An 18,761-nucleotide genomic window follows, 5' to 3' on the forward strand; every position below is an offset into this window, starting at 1 on the left:
TGGGTATATACCCAGTAATGGGATGGCTGGGTCAAATGGTATTTCTAGTTCTAGATCCCTGAGGAATCGCCACACTGACTTCCACAATGGTTGAACTAGTTTACAGTCCCACCAACAGTGTAAAAGTGTTCCTATTTCTCCACATCCTCTCCAGCACCTGTTGTTTCCTGCTTTTTTAATGATAGCCATTCTAACTGGTGTGAGATGGTACATTGGAAGCCAAAGTCAGACACCTACAGAGGCCAACCAGGTAACATAAATGAGGGGAGCTGCTCAGGAATAAGACAGGAGGGGTGATGGAGGCTGCAGTGATCTAGAGCGAATATGAACCATCCAAAGGGTTTCACCACTTCTGAGCTTTGGCAGATTGTTGTCAAGCAGAAACATGAGCCTCGTGTTGCTAGATCTTATTTTTCAAATGAAGCCAGAAACAGTTTTTATGTGAAATGTCTCAATGTTTAAGTGTTACACAACTAACTTTAAAAAAAGAAAAAAAAAAAAAACACTAGCAGGGCCAAAAATAACATAAACTTTCAGGCTAATAGCTCATGACCTTTTCTTTAAAATCATAAGTCAGCAGCCGGGCACAGTGGCTCATGCATGTAATCCCAGCACTTTGGGAGGCCAAGGCAGGTGGATCACCTAAGTTTGGGAGTTCAAGACCAACCTGACCAACGTGGAGAAACCCCATCTCTACTAAAACAAAATACAAAAAATACAAAAAAATTAGCTAGGCGTCAGCCATCCCATTACTGGGTATATACCCAAAGGATTATAAATCATGCTGCTATAAAGACACATGCACATGTATATTTATTGCAGCATTATTCACAATAGCAAAGACTTGGAACCAACCCAAATGTCCATCAATGATAGACTGGATTAAGAAAGTGTGGCACATATACACCATGGAATACTATGCAGCCATAAAAAACGATGAGTTCATGTCCTTTGTAGGGACATGGATGAAGCTGGAAACTATCATTCTGAGCAAACTTGCAAGGACAGAAAACCAAACACCGCATGTTCTCACTCATAGGTGGGAATTGAACAATGAGAACACTTGGACACAGGAAGGGGAACATCACACACTGGGGCCTGTCGTGGGGTGGGGGGAGGGGGGAGGGATAGCATTAGGAGATATACCTAATGTAAATGACGAGTTAATGGGTGCAGCACACCAACATGGCACATGTATACATATGTAACAAACCTGCACGTTGTGCACATGTACCCTAGAACTTAAAGTATAATAAAAAAAAGAAAAAAAAATTAGCTGGGCGTTGTGGTGCATGCCTGTAATTCCAGCTACTCGGGAGACTAAGGCAGGATAATCGCTTGAACCTGGGAGGCAGAGGTTGTGGTGGGCCAAGATCGGGCCATTGCACTCCAGCCTGGGCAACAAGAGAGAAACTCTGTTTAAAAAAAAAAAATCGTAAGTCAGCTTTTATTTAAAAAAAGCATTACCTCTGCCACCACCCCCTACTCCACTAATCACTCCCTTCATTGGGTAGACTTGGATCCAGATTGCTTTTGAAACACTAAAAAGGCATGGCAAATCAGCTTGGAGAAGAGGAAGCAGAAATATGTCGTCACCGGAGCAGTGCTAATGGCTTCCTCATACTTTAAAGTCTTAACTAAATGTTAAGTCTTGCCAGTTTTAACTATACTGAAGTCATGTTTAAAACCTCAGTGTATGAAGTTGCTTATATTAATAGGGACCCCCCCAGCACGCTTTCTTTTTTGAAAGATGGCTGCAGGGGGCCAGGCGTGGTGGCTCACACTTGTAATTCCAGAACTTGGGGAGGCCAAGGTGGGCAGATCACCTGAGGTCAGGAGTTTGAGGCCAGCCAACCAACATGGTAAAACCTCGTCTCTACTAAAAATACAAAAAATTAGCCAGGCATGGTGGCAGGCGCCTGAAATCACAGCTACTTCGGAGGCTGAGGCAGGAGAATCTATTGAACCTGGGAGGCAGAGATTGCAGTGAGCCAAGACCGCACCATTGCACTCCAGCCTGGGAGAGAGAGGGAGACTCCGTCTCAAAAAAAAAAAAGAAAGGGAGGGAGGGAGGGAGAGAGAGAGAGACACAGAGAGAGAGAGAAAGAAAGAGAAAAGAAAAGAAAGAAAGAAAAAGAAAAAGAAAGAAAGAAAGAAAGAAAAGAAAAGAAAAGAAAGAAAGAAAGAAAGATGGCAGCAGGGTCTAACAAGTTCACGTGCCACCTGGAGGCAGTGGTAGTCATACGTGCCGTCTCGGTGATGCACTGTACGCCAGAGTGACTTTAAAGTATGAGGAAGCCATTAGCACTGCTCCAGGGACCACATATTTTTGCTTCCTCTTCTCCAAACTGATTTGCCATACTACTTTTGGAGGCTAGATTCAGGCCCAGTTAAAGCACAGGGTGAGTTATTCCTCTGTGACATTCTTTTGTCACAAAGTGGTCTTGTTAGAGAGGCGATTAATGCCAGCTGATATATATATTATTCAAAGGTAGGGCTCAAGGTGTGGTCTGAGATTTTTTAAAGGTTAATATTATCATCAAGTACCCAGAGAAGTGCCAAAGAGAGGAAGATGGAAAGAGGCTGGTTCCATGGGAAAGGATTCCTCCTTGGCTTCATCCTCCACCTGCTGCTGCAAGGTACCATAAGATAAGAGCAAGAGCTGAGCAGATATGTAACTCCTGGGAAGCAGAGAAAACAGGCTAATATTTGTTATTCCGAGATAGTCAATGATTGGATGTTCATTATGGTAAAAATGATGCTCATGACATTGACAGCTTTGTACCTCTTCCTAGGATCCTAACATTTAGTTAACTCTTTTCTTTTTCTTTTCTTTTCTTTTTTTTTTTTTTTTTCGGGATGGAGTCTCGCTCTGTTACCCAGGCTAGAGTGCAGTGGCACTATCTCAGCCCATCGCAACCTCCACCTCCTAGGTTCAAACGATCTCGTGCCTCAGCCTCCCGAGTAGCTGGGATTACAGGCACCTGCCACCACGCCTGGCTAATTTTTGTATTTTTAGTAGAGATGGGGTTTCACCATGTTGGCCAGGCTGGTCTTGAACTCCTGTCCTCAGGTGATCTGCCCGCCTGGGCCTCCCAAAGTGCTGGGATTACAGGCGTGAGCCCCTGAGCCCATCCTGGGAACTCTTTGAGATAATCCTAGTGATGAAGACTACTAAATGTTAGAACAATCACAGCACATAGTAAAGACACAGTAAATACTCATTAAATTGAAAAATTAAAATTGATTTGTTTCCTTAAGATCCCATATATCTCACACTACCTACCTGATTACTCCCCTTGTCATTAATTTATTAGCATCTATGCCATATTAGTACAGCGAGGTGGAGAACTGTGAGTGCAAAATTTGTCACTGACATCACTCACATGGCTCCAGGTTGGAGGTAAGCAAGAGAAGGACAATGGGGGAAGGTGGAGAGGTTGCAGTGAGATTGTTAAGGATGTGGCAGGACACTGTAAAGTGGCGGTCAGGGTTGAGTTTGCATACACATCTGGACAGGTTTTGCATGGGGACAAAACAATGGCACTGAGGATAGATCCTTGACTCAGCTCACCTCATCAACTTCCACCATTTGCCTACCAGCTCAGCCCACCCTTCCTGGACCAGGAAGGAGCAGCTTACATGCTTCTCCCAGTGCCCCCTGTTTTCTCTCCGTGCAGAAACACTCTCCAGGCGCCACAGCCCTGGCCCTCCTCTCTCAGAGTCTCTGCTCACTACAGGAAAGGGCAACACTTTAATTATCAATTGCTCAGGCTTTGGCCAGCACAGGGTGGACCCTGCTGCCTTTCAAGCAGTGTTTGACAGAAAGGCTATCGGTCCAGTCACCAACTACAGTGTCCCCACTCATGTCAACATCTCTTTCACCCTCTCTGCCACCTGGAAGTGGTAAGTCCTCACCCAACATTGCAGTGGTCTAGTGGTGAGCAGTGGACCCTCTGATTGGATTTTTTTTTTTTTTTTTTTTGAGACAGAGTCTTGCTCTTGTCACCCAGGCTGGAGTGCAATGGTGCAATCCCAGCTCACTGCAACCTCTGCCTCCCAGTTTTAAGCGATTCTCCTGCCTCAGCGTCCGGCACGTGCTGCCACACCCAGCTAATTTTTGTATTTTTAGTAGAGACAGGGTTTCACCATGTTGGCCAGGCTGGTCTCAAATTCCTGACCTCAGGTGATCCTCCTGCCTTGGTCTCCCAAAGTTCTGGGATTACAGGCATGAGCCACCGCGCCTGGCCCTTTGATTGGATTTTGTAAAATTAGTTACTCACAACAAAAAAATCAACCTAATTCAAAAATGGGCAAAGGACTTGAATAGACAATTCTCCAAAGAAGAAATACAAATAGCCAATAAGCACAAGAAAAGATGTATGTTCAATGTTACTAATATTTAAGAAAATGCAGATCAAATCTGCAGTAAGATACCATCTCACACCCATTAGGATGGCTACTATTAAAAAACAAACAGAAGCTGGGGGAGGTGGCTCATGCCTATAATCTCAGCACTTTGGGAGGCTGAGGTGGGCGGATCACCTGAGGTCAGGAGTTCAAGACCAGCCTGACCAACATGGTGAAACCCCATCTCTACTAAAAATACAAAAATTAGCTGGGTGTGGTGGCAGGCACCTGTAATCCCAGCTACTCGGGAGAAGGAGACAGGAGAATTGCTTGAACCCAGGAGGCAGAGGTTGCAGAGAGCCAAGATTATGCCACTGCACTCTAGCCTGGGTGACAGAGCAAGACTCTGTCTCAAAACAAAACAAAACAAAAAACAGAAAATAACAAGTGTTGGTGATGATGTGGAGAAATTGGAACCCTTGTGCACTGCTTGTGAGGATGTCAAATTGTGTAGCCACTGTGGAAAAATAGTATGGCTGTTTCTCAAAATATTAAAAATAGAATTACCATACAACCAAATAATTATACTTCTGGATAAATACCCGAAAAAAGTGAAAACGGGATATTTGTACACTTACGTTCATAGCAGAATTACTCACAATAGTTAAAACTCAGAAGCAGTCTAAGTGTCTATTGACAGATTAAATGTGGTATGTACTTACAATGGAATATTATGCAGCCTTCAAATGGAACAAAATTCTAATACATGCCACAATGTGGATAAGCTGTGAGGCCATTATGCTAAGTGAAATAAGTCAGTCACAAAAAGACAAATAGTGTATTTGTCTAATTTTATAGAGATAAAAAGTAGAATAGCGGTTGCCAGGGGTTGGAGAGAGGGTGAAATAGGGAATTACTGTTTAACAGGTGTAGAGTTTCCATTTTGCAAGAAGAAAAGATCTCTGGTGATGGAGGGTGGTGGCTGGACAACAGTGTGAATGTGTTTAACGCCACTGAACTGTACACTTAAAATGGTTAAGAGAGTACATTTTATGTTACATATTTTTATCACAATAAAATATTGAAAAAATTATTTTTAGCCTGGGCAACATGGCGAAACCCCATCTCTACTAAAAATACAAAAAGTTAGCTGGGCGTGGTGGTTTGTGCCTCTTATCCCAGCTACTCGGGAGGCTGAGGCAGGAGGCAGGAGAATCACCTGAACCAGGAGGCAGAGGTTGCAGTGAGCCGAAATGGAAAGGCATGATAAGAAATGCTGTAATGACATTACTGCAGGTAAAATCTGTTCTTTTTGGAATACTTGTCAAAACATATTCCCAATGGACCTTCATACTGTGTTTTTCATTTACATTTTCCATGTACCTTGAATTGTTTTGATCTACATTTTTCAGTGGCTTAGACCAAAAATCATTATTGCTACATGGAACAGCCTTGGAAGTGAACAAGGAGAGGGTGGTGGCATGGGACCTGCCTTCCTGGAGTTAATCATCTAGATGAAAGCTGCTATTCCAGGATTCACACCTTCAACTGGTGACATCGTTCCTGTGGCTAAATATGGTATGACAGACTCAGTTTCCCCTTTCCTCTACTCTGGTACCTCTCTTTTTTCCACTCCTAGGTCCAGCTTTGCAGATTATATTGGTTAAAGCTGAGAATATCCATAAATTAGACAAGTTCAAATAGACCAATAATGAAAATACAAAACTTTCTGATTATTCTGCTGGTTTAGGAGGGCAGAGAAGGGGCACAGGGAGAAGGTGGTATACACTAAGGCCATGGGAGCCAATACTTATGTGGCTCCATCCCAGGGAATCCTGAGCCAACCTCAAGCTCTGTCTTGAGAATACTGAGGTAAGCAAGCAAGGCTTTGTTAGTGTGATGGCTGTCACCAGAGAGGTGGTGGGAGAGTGAAGAAATGGGTGAAAAAAGGAATCGGAAGGTGCAGAAGACAGAGCAAAACTAAAACTAGTTCCCTCCCCCTGTTTCTCTCATGCCATGGTTTCCTACAGACCTAGCACAATCAATTCTTTTTTTTTTGAGAGAGAGAGAGTCTCACTCTGTCGCCCAGGCTCAAAGGCAGTGGTGCGATCTCAGCCCACTGCAACCTCCACCTCTTGGGTTCAAGCGATTTTCCTGCCTCCTGCTCAGCCTCCTGAGTATGTAGGATTACAGGGGCCCACCACCACACCCAGCTAATTTTTGTATTTTTAGTAGAGATGGCGTTTCCCCATGTTAGCTAGGCTGGTCCTGAACTCCTGACCTTCAATGATCCCTCCGCCTCAGCCTTCCAAAGTGCTGGGATTACAGGCATAAGCCATCATGCCCAGCCTTGGCACAATCAATTTGTGCAGTGGAACCCAGATGAATGCAGAGGCATCAAGAAGTCCAGCATGGCAACTGAGAACCTGTGGCTTTCAGATGTCTTCATCGAGCAGTCGTGAGTCTCAGGGCCAAAAAAGTAGAATGGAAACCACATCTACAGGGAAGGACACGATGTTACCAATAAGACCACACAAAGACTCAACTTAGAAAAGAGCAGAGTCTGAACTGAAGAGCTTACAAACTCCCAGAATATGGTAATAGGTAGAAGAGAGAAGTCATCTGAGTGGGGCTGGAGCTCAAGAATGGGATGACCTGAGAGAGAAAGAAGGCCAAGTCTGATGGGGAAACCCACAGCACCATCCTCCCTGTCCTTCTCCCACACACCATCAGTGTGGATCAGACACCTGCAGGTCTCATGGCTAGTATGTCAACAGTGAAGGTCACATCAAATACAATAAGCCAATGCGGGTGGTCAGCATCTGTAAACTGGACACCTTCTATTTCCCCTTCCATGAACAGAGCTGCACACTCTCCTTCAGCTCTTTCACCTACACAGGTAAGTGGGGCTCACTCAAGTAGACTGAGAGGCAGAGAAAGGGCTTTGAGTGAGAAGAGGACAGAAAGCTGGGAACAGTGAGGGAATCTTGCTGAAAAGGGCCTGGAAGCTAAGCAGTGAGGGATCCAACAGCCTGGGCGAGGGACTTGGGAGCATTTGGGGAGGCTGAGTCTTCTGGGCCTGCTTTGCAGTGGAGAGCACGAGCCTGGGCATGGAGAAGGACGTCCAGGAGCTTTCACATACGTCACAGAACCTCATTCAGAACAAGAAGGGAGTGGGTACTGCTGGGTATCCAACAAAGAGCAATAAAGGTGACCATGGCCACTAACCAGTATGAACAAGCCATCATTCTATGTGAGCCCAGGGGCCGAGACGAGGTTTCACCATGTTGGCCAGGCTGGTCTTGAACTCCTGGCCTCAGGTGATCCGCCCGCCTCGGCCTCCCAAAGTGCTGGGATTACGGGTGTGAACCACAGAGCCCGGCCTTTGTCACTCTTTTTTTTTTTTTTTTTTTTTTTTTGAGATAGAGTTTTGTTCTTGTCACCCAGGCTGGAGTGCAATGGCATGATCTCAGCTCCTGGGTTCAAGTGATTCTCCTGCTTCAGCCTCCTGAGTAGCTGGGATTACAGGGGCCCGCCGCCATGCCTGGCTAATTTTTGCATTTTTAGTAGAGATGGGGTCGCCACATTCGCCAGGCCGGTCTCAAAGTCCTGAACTCAGGTATCTGCCCACCTCAGCCTCCCAAAGTGCTGGGATTACAGGCGTGAGCCACGGCGCCCAGCCTTTTGTCACTTTTTTCACTGATAAAACTTCAGTACTAAAACAATACCTGGTACTCAGTAAATAGTTACTAAATAAAGCACCCCTTGAGGAAGAAGCAAAGGCTGCCAGTGATTCACGGTGAGGGTCAGCTGCCCCTTCCCCAATGTCTGTCAGAAATTTTTGGAAGGCAGGAATTTTTGTTTATTTTTAAAAAGATATGGTAGAAAGAGTTAGGAAACACTGTCTTAGGGATATGATGATTCCAAATCCTGATAACCCCAAAATATCTGATACTGTCTGCTTTCCCTCCCACTGGTCTCAAATGTCCCCCTGCAAAGTCACTAGAGATTAGACCTTGATGAGAAAAGCAATTAGAAATGAAAAGATAAAATGCACGCGACACCTAAGTCGGTGGTTCCACAGTCTTGCTAAGAGCACATCGGTAGGAATAAAAATTTAAGCGAGAAAGTTGACACCTTGGGCCAAAAGGAATGAGATACATTTCAGTGGTAAGCAGCATGGGAGACTCTAACCTTGTGAGACGCCTTTGGATGGAGAGACCAGACAGTGAAAGGGACGGGAGGTAATATTTCCTCACTAGACAGTTTGGCCTGGGACAAATCCCAGTTCTTACTCTCACCTGTCTTGACAGCCTCCCAGCCTACTCCTCACTTGCCCCTCCCTCTCCTCCCCACCAGGTGGCCATCAGGTGCAGGCACAGGCCCAACCCCTACGTGGTAAACTTTCTGGTGCCCAGTGGCATTCTGGTTGCCATCGATGCCCGCAGTTTCTACCTGCCACTGAAAAGTGGGAATTGTGCCCCATTCAAGAAGACTGTTCTGCTGGGCTACAGCATCTTCCTGCTCATGATGAATGACTTGCTCCCAGCCACTAGCACTTCATCACACGCTTCACTAGTACGTCCTCATCCATCAAGAGACCAAAAGCGGCCGGGCGCGGTGGCTCACGCTTGTAATCCCAGCACTTTGGGAGGCCGAGGTGGGCGAATCACGAGGTCAGGAGATCGAGACCACGGTGAAACCCCGTCTCTACTAAAAATACAAAAAATTAGCCGGGCGTGGTGGCGGGTGCCTGTAGTCCCAGCTACTCGGAGAGGCTGAGGCAGGAGAATGGCGTGAACCCGGAGGCGGAGCTTGCAGTGAGCCGAGATTGCGCCACTGCACTCCAGCCTGGGGGACAGAGCGAGACTCCGTCTCAAAAAAAAAAAAAAAAAAAAAAAAGAGACCAAAAGCGAGGTGTGGGTTGGATGGGGAGAGGGACGGGCAGAACCAGGTGAAGTGAAAAGGGATCCTAGAAAAAGATCCTCTGGGAAAGAAACAAGAAATTCTAGGTGGCACCTCTGGCCCTCATGCAGACCCCCTTGCCTGCAGGTGTCTACTTCGCCCTGTGCCTGTCCCTGATGGTGGTCAGCCTTCTGGAGACCATCTTCATCACCCACCTGCTGCACAACCCAGCCCCCACCCCTGCCTCAGTGGCTCCACTGTCTGCTGCTGCACTGCACCAGCCCAGGGAGATGCTGTCCCTCTGCGCCCCAGAAGGGAAATAAGGGCCTGGGTCTCACCCCCACCCACCTGCCTGGTGAGGGAAGCCACACTTCCTCTTCCCCCAACTCCACTTCTCTGCTCCTGCCTCCTTCCCTGTCTCCCTCCCTCTACAGATGACATTTGCAGCCCATGGCTGAGTCTCTATCTTTCTGTGTGAAGGAGCCAGAGGTATCAGCAGGGCAGAGCCAGGCCCTGGGGAGGCAGAGTTGACAGGGGGCTCAGAATGGACAAGGGCCTAGCAGGAACATGAGGCCCAGAAGCAATATTTGATGGAGCTATGGGTGCAGTTCAGCCACGCGATGGAGGCCCTGCTCTTCTGCCTCTACCTGCTCTTCATGGCCTCCTCCATCATCACCGTCAGATGCCTCTGGAACACCTAGGCAGGTGCTCACCTGCAAACTTCAGTCTGGAGTTCTTTTTGCCTCCAGAAACCAGCCAGGCTCTCATGCCTGTCCAAATTTCAGCCTCGCAGCCCTGGCAACGACCTCATTTTTAACCCAGTCCTCTGTGTAGTTTCAGACCAGACCTGAATAGTCTCCTATGCCCTCCAAAAGTCGGGTTCTTTGTGCCATCAGCCCCACTCAGCCCTTCCATACGTCCCTGGCTCCTCAGGATTCCGGTTCCTAGGGTACGTCCTTGATTAAATCACCCCAATATGCCCCTTTGCGGAAAGTATTGGCTTTTCCCTGAATTCTGTTATGGTAAAAAAAAAATCTTGGGATTGAGAGTCTTCTTGCAGAAACTTCTCCTCATTAGCCAAAGTAAAAAGGATTTTCTCTTACGTGTGTGTTTTTTTAAGTCTATCAGACAACATGTGAAGTGTGGGGAAGAGAAAGGGCCAAAATCTATTAGACGGAATTATAGTAAAACAGAGATTAACTTTCTAAATCCAGTTACTCTGGACTTAAGCTTCAGAAATTAATGTGCCAAAACTAGGCCTCTCCCGCTTAAAGAGCACAGCCTTTTGTCACAGCCTGACATATGACTCATTCCTCATTAAGTACTTAGAGTGTTAACATAATCCTGCATTACCGTTAAAGTGTCTGTGTTGCAATTTGAGTTGATGTACCCTTAATCATGCTAAGAAAAGAACATAAGGCCAAGGGAAGCGCATTTGAAAATGACATCTACTTTACTTGGGAGGAACACAAATGCCCCCGTATGAACTGGAAAGTGCCTTTTCCTGACACTTGCCTTGTTATTTCGAAGGTCTTTGCCTAGGGAGCACCAGCTGCCTTGCAGAAGTTGAGGCTCCACTGTGCCCTTGGATATGAGAGCTAAGGCATTTGTTGGTTCAGAAAGCATCTATTTGAAAGCAACTTCACTACAACTCAAACATCATATTTTCTTTTTCGCAACGATTTATTTCCATTTCTTTCATTTATTCTACTACTTTCTATCTGTAGCTCATATTTCCCAAATCATGACCATCTAGGAGTAAAAATAGACTCACAAAATGGTTCACAAAATAATATTTCTCTGGCTTCTCCCCTCCACTGCTCTTTCCCAAACTCCTTCGGCTCCCTCCGGTCACTGTAGATGCCCAAAGGGTGGCAAGGTTGCTAATGTCCACTAGAGGTACTGCTAGTGCCTGCCAAAGGTTCTACCCCACATTAGCTGCAAGAGTATCTGCTCTCTCAGAGCCACAGCCATGGTCGGGACTGGATCCTGGAGCTACAGAGGCTCCCAGCTGGATGCTGCAACCCCAGGACCAGCTGTCACTTGCTTTTTTCTTTCAGTTCCACTGGGACTCCAGAGGGGCCCATGGGCATTGGGGTGTTAAGTCAGAAATACCCTGCAATACTCTGAATCCCTCCTGTCACTCAGGCCCATGGTCTTCAAACAAAATTGTGTCCCTTCATTCTCTTTTTAGGTTGCATTTTGTTTTTGTTTTTGTTTTTCCAAGAAGGTCTTTTGCTCCTCAGTTTCCAGAACGCTGCCAGTATTCTTTTCACCGTCACTGTCCTCCAGGCCTGTCCACAACCTGGGAAATACAGCCCTCACATTCACCTAAGTAAATTGCTGCGTCTGTCATTATTTTGGCAGTTCCTCAACTGACAGCTTTCTAAAAGGTGGGCCTTCAGAAAAGACACAGTAACTGTAATAATAATAACCACCAGTTATTGAGTTACTAATACGCAGCAGGCACTCTAAATGTGCTGTGTGAATGCTTATAGTAACCCTATGAAGTAGGAACCATAGATTCAAAAACCTTTGGAGCCAAATGTGTTTTGGAGTTTGGAATTTTTCAGATTTTGAAAAGGTCGTAAGTGTGCATTTATTTACTATATGTTACTGACGCCCCAGCTGGGGTATGGAGCAGCACCCTGTAACCAGCAGATTAATATTTCTGCAATGAAATCTATGAATATTCACACTAGGTGGAAAAAATAAAATTATGAATAGCTTTGCATCAATTCTGGTCTGGTTTTGCCATCAAATATTTGGTGGGTTTTTTTTTGTTTTTTTTTTTGAGACGGAGTTTCGCTCTTGTTTCCCAGGCTGGAGTGCAATGGCACAATCTCGGCACGATCTCCGCCTCCCGGGTTCAAGCGAGTCTCCTGCCTCAGCCTCCCGAGTAGCTGAGATGACAGGCACCCGCCACCATGCCCGGCTAAGTTTTTGTATTTTTAGTAGAGACAGAGTTTCACTATGTTGGCCAGGCTGGTCGCGAACTCCCGACCTCAGGTGATCCACCTGCCTCGGCCTCTCAAAGTGCTAGGATTATAGGCATGAGGCACCACGCCCGGCCGCCACCAAATATTTGTAAAAAATCATTTGGTTTTCCAAGCTCTTTAGATTTTAGAACTGTGGTTTTGTATTATTGTCTCCATTTTTTACCTGTAGAACATGAAGACAGAGATGCCGGTTAGTGGCCTCACAAGGTTCCACAGCTAGTTAAGTGACAGCTGCAGTTTGACCCGAGGCTGGCTGACTCCTAGAGGCTGGACTCCTAACCTGTCTGCTACATTGCTTTCCAAATTGAGGAGGAAACCCAGAGAGGTGCTCAGAGTCCCATATGGAGACATCAGTATCACTTCAAGTCTCTATCTGCTGACACTTTAGGAGAATTAAAACACGAAGAGCAAGGCCCTGATCAGGGTCCCAAAGACAAACTTTCTTTTACATTTCCTTTTACTCTCTCCCCCGTTTTCCCGAGTCCCACCCCTATCCCTTACCCACTACCTCCTTACCCCTGTCATAAGTCCCAGCACCTAAGTTCACTATTTATACTTTCTCCATTCCTTTCTGGAGAGTGTATTTCCCAAATCGACTCTGACCAATCCATCTTTTCTCTGCGCTCCCTCTGGATTTAGTTTTTTTGCTGCTAATGTATGTTCTACTGCCAGACCCTTGCGGACCTTCCACTCCTATAACCCCATACTGAGATGGTCATTCTCACTTGAAAACTCATCCTAAACTTTTTCAGAGTAGCTTGTTTACCCAGCTTTTGAGGGGCTCTGAAATTATTTAAGATCAATTTGCATTATTTTGTCTTCCCCCCATCTTCAGGTACGTATTTCTTTCTTTTTCTTTCTTTTATTCTTTTCTTTCTTTCTTTTTTTTTTTTTGAGACAGAATTTCACTCTGTCACCCAGGCTGGAGTACAGTGGTGCGATCTTGGCTCACTGCAACCTCTGCCTCCCAGGTTCAAGCAATTCTCCTGCCTCAGCCTCCTGAGCTGGGACTACAGGCATGCGCCACCATGCCTGGCTAATTGTTTTGTACTTTTAGTAGAGACGGGGTTTTATGATGTTGGCCAGGCTGGTCTTGAACACCTGACCTCAGATGATCTGCCCACCTCGGCCTCCCAAAGTGCTGGGATTACAGGTGGGAGCCACCGTGCCCGGCCAGGTACATATTTCTCTGCTTCGTTTCTTCACATTTTCCCCAAAATGTAGCTTTAAGTTTGATTTTAATGGAAGTCCTCAGTTTATCTTTTTTTGACACATGGATTAATATTCTATATACCTCCTTTTAGTAAGAGAAGGCATGATATAATTATAGTGATTTTATTTTCTCCACAAGCAAAATCTGAACATGTGATCCTAACATCAGTGGTAATCATACAGGACCTTTGAATCTGGAGCTCTCCCACAAAATTAACAGGTGTGCCTGCTGCTTTGCTGTTCCATCTATAATAGAATCATATGATAAGTACACTTTGTGCTAATGACTTTCCTCTTGTTATATGGCAAACCTCTGAAAGGCTTTGCAACGTAATTTATGACCTCTTTAGAAACCTTGCTGACAGGCACTGGTCCCGCCTGTGCTACCTTGCATTTGACAGCCCGTTTCTGCCTGGCAGCTCCTCACTTTGTCCATTCATCCCCAGTGCTATCCTGTGGTTCTCACATGTTCACTTTCTTATTATCTAAACCATTATAAGCAGTATTTCAGCCAGGCACGATGGCTCACGCCTGTAATCCCAGCACTTTGGGAGGCCAAGGCAGGCGGATCCCTTGAGGCTCAGGAGTTCGAGACCAGCCTGGGCAACAGTCTAAACCTTAACTCTGCAAAAAAATACGAAAAATTAGTCACGGCATGGTGGCATGCACCTGTGGTCCCAGCTACTTAGGAGGCTGAGGTGGGAGGATCTCTTGAGCCTGGGAGGTCAAGGCTGCAGTGAACCGAGATCACGCCACTGCACTGCAGCCTAGGTGACAGAGTGAGACCCTGTCTCAAAAAAAAAAAGCATTTTTCCATGTTTAATCTACTTTCTTTTGGTTCCATATTAACTTCACACTAGAACATTTGTCTCGTTATCGTGTTTGCCTCCCCTGCCCCTTCCTTCAGGTCTACTCTAGGATGTGAAGCCACAGGCATTATTTCAAACCTGTCCTTTTTCCCCTCTTCTATTTCTGATTCTCCCTTTGATAACCTCTTTTATTTGACAGTTCATTGGCACTGGTTCTTTTATACAGCAGGAAAAAAATGAAGGTACAGTAGAGAAAAATCTGGCATCTGGCCATCCTGGGTTTTTAATCTGATGCCATTACTTGCTAGTTGGATCATATTGGCCAAGTGGCTTAACCTTATAAATTCATTTTTTTTTCATTTGTGAAGTAGAACTAATAACACAGATTAAATTATGTTTCAAATATTGCTATTGACAATTATTAGTAAGTTGATAGAAGCTGCAAAACTGAATGTGAAACACTAGAGAGCGTCCATTTTTCACACAGACTGAAATCTGCAGTGCAAAACAGTCTTCTACGTGGGAGGCAAGAGACATACAGAATTACAGACTTCCAGCTCAACCCCCTCCTTTTTCAGATGGGAAAAATGAAGTGGAGAGAAGTGAAGTGACAAGTATGAGGTTGTCATCATTCAACAGTGCCTGGGAAAAGAGCCTGGGCCTGCGAAAGTGGCAGCCACAGGTGAAGGCTTGTCCATCAGCCTTTTTTCCCAGGTGCAGCTCAGGAGGCCCAGGACGCTCCCACTCTCCTGCTCCCAGGCACTATAGCAGCCTGACCTCAGCTGGTGATCCAGCTGGCGATTTGGGTGCTTTAGATACCTCCTGCTCTCCCAGCTCCCTAGCCCTGGCCAATGCCCTCTGCATGTGATTGCCATCCATTCGGGATGCAGAATGGCAGCCCTCACAGCCTCCTTCCACCATCAAGTTCTGACCTTGCCAGCTAACATCTATATTCCAAATCTGATCTCCCAGAGTCCCAGATGAACGGAACCACCAGGGGCCATGCAGTGTGATCCTCTTGGGATAAGCTGAGGAGATAGATATTGGTGCCTGTGATTTGCAAAACTATAGCTGCTGGCCCTACTATTTACCTTGGGATCCAAGCAGTGTTCAGGCCCAGGGATTTCACTGATGAAAACCTAGGGACATAATGAACCAGTCAACAAGATTCCCTAGCTGTAAAGTAATAAAAAGAGCAAAGAAAGAGCAATAGAATCAGATTAATCTGGCTTTGAATCTGGATTCTACCAATTTCCACCTGAGTGGACACTGAGCAAGTGTTTTTGTTGTTTTTTTTGTTTTGTTTTGTTTTGTTTTTAGATAGGGTCTCACTCTGTCGCCCAGGCTGGAGTGCAGTGGTGCGATTTCAGCTCACTGCAACCTCCACCTCCCAGGTTCAAGTGATTCTCCTGCCTCAGCCTCCCGAGTAGCTGGAATTACAGGCACCCACCACCATGCCTGGCTAATTTTTGTATTTTTAGTAGAGACGGGGTTTCACCATGTTGGCCAAGTTGGTCTCAAACTCCTGACCTCAGGTGATCCACCTGCCTCGGCCTCCCAAAGTGCTGGGATTACAGGTGTAAGCCACCATGCCTGGCCTGAGTAAGATTTTGGACCTCTCTGCACCTCAGTTTCCTTTCCTTTCTTTCTTTCTTTGCTTCCTTTCTTCTTTCTTTCCTTCTTTTTCTTTCTTTTTTGACAAGGTCTCACTCAATCAACCAGGCTGGAGGGCAGTGTGATCTCAGCTCACTGCAACCTCCACCTCAGCCTCCCAAGTAGCTGGGACTAAAGGCATGCGCCACCACACCTGGCTAACTTTTGTATTCTTCGTAGAGATGGAGTTTCACCATGTCACCCAGTCTAGCCTCAAACCTCTGAGCTCAAGCAATCTGCCTGCCTCAGCCTCCCAAAGTGCTGAGATTACAGGTGTGAGGCACCCCACCCAGCCTCTTTCTTTTGTAAGACAGGGTCTTGCTGGAGTGCAGTGGTGCAGCCATGGCTCACTGCAGCCTTGAACTCCTAGGCTCAAGCGATCCTCCTGCCTCAGCCTCCCAAGTAACTGGGGCTACAGGCATATGTAGAAATGGGGTCTCACTATATTGCCCAGGTTGGTGTCAAACGCCTGGCCTCAAGCGATCTTCCCACTTTGGCCTCCCAAAGTGCTGGATTACAAGTGTGAATCACTACACCCCAGCCTCAGTTTTCCAATCTGTAAAATGAGAATTCTGTCTGAAAGCAGTCATGAGAATAAGAATGCTGTAAGTAAAGTGCTTAACACAGTATAGGGCACATGGCAGAAACTCAGTTGGTGGTGGCTCTGGTAGACTATTCTGAGCCTGGCATTTTCTGGAAAGTTAGAGAAGCATTCAGAAATAAAAGGCTGGGGCTGAGCGTGGTGGCTCACGCCTGTAATCCCAGAACTTTGGGAGGCCAAGGCAGGTGGATTACTTGAAATCAGGAGTTCAAGACCATCCTGGCCAACATGGCAAAACCCCATCTCTACTAAAAAAAATACAAAATTTAGCTGGGTGTGGTGGTGCGCACCTGTATTCTCAGCTACCTGGGAGACTGAGGCAGGAGAATCACTTGAACCTAGGAGACCGAGTTTGCAGTGAGCCAAGACCATGCCACTGCACTCCAGCCTGGGTGACAGAGCGAGACTCTGTCTCAAAAAAATAATAAAATTAAAAGAAAGAAAGAAAGAAAAGGCTAGGCCCTTGCTTCAGCCCTCTGGATCCCACCTGCTGCAGACCGCAGTGCTTCTACCAACCCCATCTCCACCAGACTGCACCCAAGACAAAGGCCCACACCCCAGCCACACCACAGAAACAGCAGCTAACTTCTCTGATATGGCCTCAGGACTCCCATGCAGCTCCCAACCACCCCTTACATCCTCCCAGGGTGCCTGTGTCCCCTCTGCTCATGCATAGTGAACTGGCAGTCCAGGCATTTAACAAACATTTATTGACTGCCTACTATTACATGCCATACACTGGGGGTACAAAAAAGAAGAAGATGTGATTCCTGCTCTCCAAGACATTACAGAGCAGTAAGGGAGATGTACATGCAAAGAGATGCTTCCAATGTAGGGGTTATGCTAGAGTTCAGGTGCGTGCGGGCATGCGTGTGCATGCAAGAGGAAGGCTTCACAGAAGACCAGACACTTGAGCTGAGCTGAATCTTTAAGAATTGATTGGCTGGGTGCAGTGGCTCACGCCTGTATTCCCAGCACTTTGGGAGGCAGAGATGGGCGGATCACCTGAGGTCAGGAGTTCAAGCCCAGCCTGGCCAATATGGTGAAACCCCGTCTCTACTAAAATACAAAAAATTAGCCGGGTATGGTGGCCCATGCCTGTAGTCCCAGCTACTTAGGAGGCTGAGGCAGGAGAATCACTTGAACACAGAGGCAAATATTGCGCCACTGCACTCCAGCCTGGGCAACAGAGTGAGACTCCATCTCAAAAGAAAACAAAAAGAATTGATTAGGCCAGGCATGATGGCTCACGCCTGTAATCCCAGCACTTTGGGAGGCCGAGGCGGGTGGATCGCTAGGTCAAGAGATTGAGACCATCCTGGCCAACATGGTGAAACCCCGTCTCTATTAAAAATACAAAAAAATTAGCTGGGCATGGTGGCGCACACCTGTAGTCCCAGCTACTCAGGAGGCTGAGGCAGGAGAATTGCTTGAACCTGGGAGGCAGAGGCTGCAGTGAGCTGAGATCGTGCCACTGCACTCCAGCCTGGGTGACAGAGCAAGATTCCGTCTCAAAAAAAAAAAAAAAAGAATCGATTAATAGCACAGGAAAACAATGGTAGAACGTGTATTTTAGATTGAGAAAAATATAGAGGTATAAAATCAAGTATTGTGTGGCTGGAGGTGCTGTTTAGTAGTATGTTTCTCCATGTGTGGTCCATGGCCCATCCATATTAGAATCACCCATGAATGAAATGGAAATTCCTGAGCACAACTGCCTGCACTTCTGATTTGGGGCCAAGACTGATTTAGGGACAGAAGGGTGAGGGTAGAGCACATGAAGTAATTCTGATACACATTAAAGATAAGAATAACTCTTTTAGAACATAAAATTCCAGGCAAAAAACGATGGGGAGCTAGGTGGGAGTTAAGTCAGGGAGTGTATTTTACATCACGCTCAGGAGCACTTCATGGTGTAGGCCTATGGTTCTCCAAGTGTGGTCCCAAGACCAGCTGGCTGCAGCAGCAGCAACACCTGGAAGTTCACTGGAAATGCAGATTCTCAGGCCCAACAATTTTAACTGCTATCAACGATGGGAGCCATTGAAAGATTTCAAGTATAAGAAAGACAGGGTCAGCCAGGTGCGGTGGCTCACGCCTGTAATCCTAGCACTTTGGGAGGCTGAGGCGGGTGGATTGCCTGAGCTCAGGAGTTCGAGACCAGCCTGGGCAACACAGTGAAACCCCATCTCTACTAAAATACAAAAAATTAGCCAGGCGTGGTGGCATGCA

General features: G+C 46.3%; 1 protein-coding gene and 1 pseudogene across 1 annotated transcript; one reads left to right on the forward strand and one right to left on the reverse strand.

Annotated features, from left to right (window-relative positions):
* The window catches only part of LOC116479888 (putative elongation factor 1-alpha-like 3), a 77,430-nt pseudogene that overhangs the window by 2,272 nt on the left and 56,397 nt on the right, over positions 1-18,761 (reverse strand).
* Positions 7,109-10,209, forward strand: HTR3D (5-hydroxytryptamine receptor 3D). Its single transcript, XM_032171753.2, is given in 6 exon segments — positions 7,109-7,249; positions 8,710-8,965; positions 9,403-9,478; positions 9,480-9,610; positions 9,728-9,757; positions 9,760-10,209. Coding segments are annotated over 6 exon segments (831 nt in total). The 3' UTR covers positions 9,957-10,209.

The sequence above is a fragment of the Hylobates moloch genome, unplaced genomic scaffold (assembly GCF_009828535.3).
Source record: "Hylobates moloch isolate HMO894 unplaced genomic scaffold, HMol_V3 SCAFFOLD_13, whole genome shotgun sequence".
In the NCBI taxonomy this organism is placed as follows: domain Eukaryota; kingdom Metazoa; phylum Chordata; class Mammalia; order Primates; family Hylobatidae; genus Hylobates; species Hylobates moloch.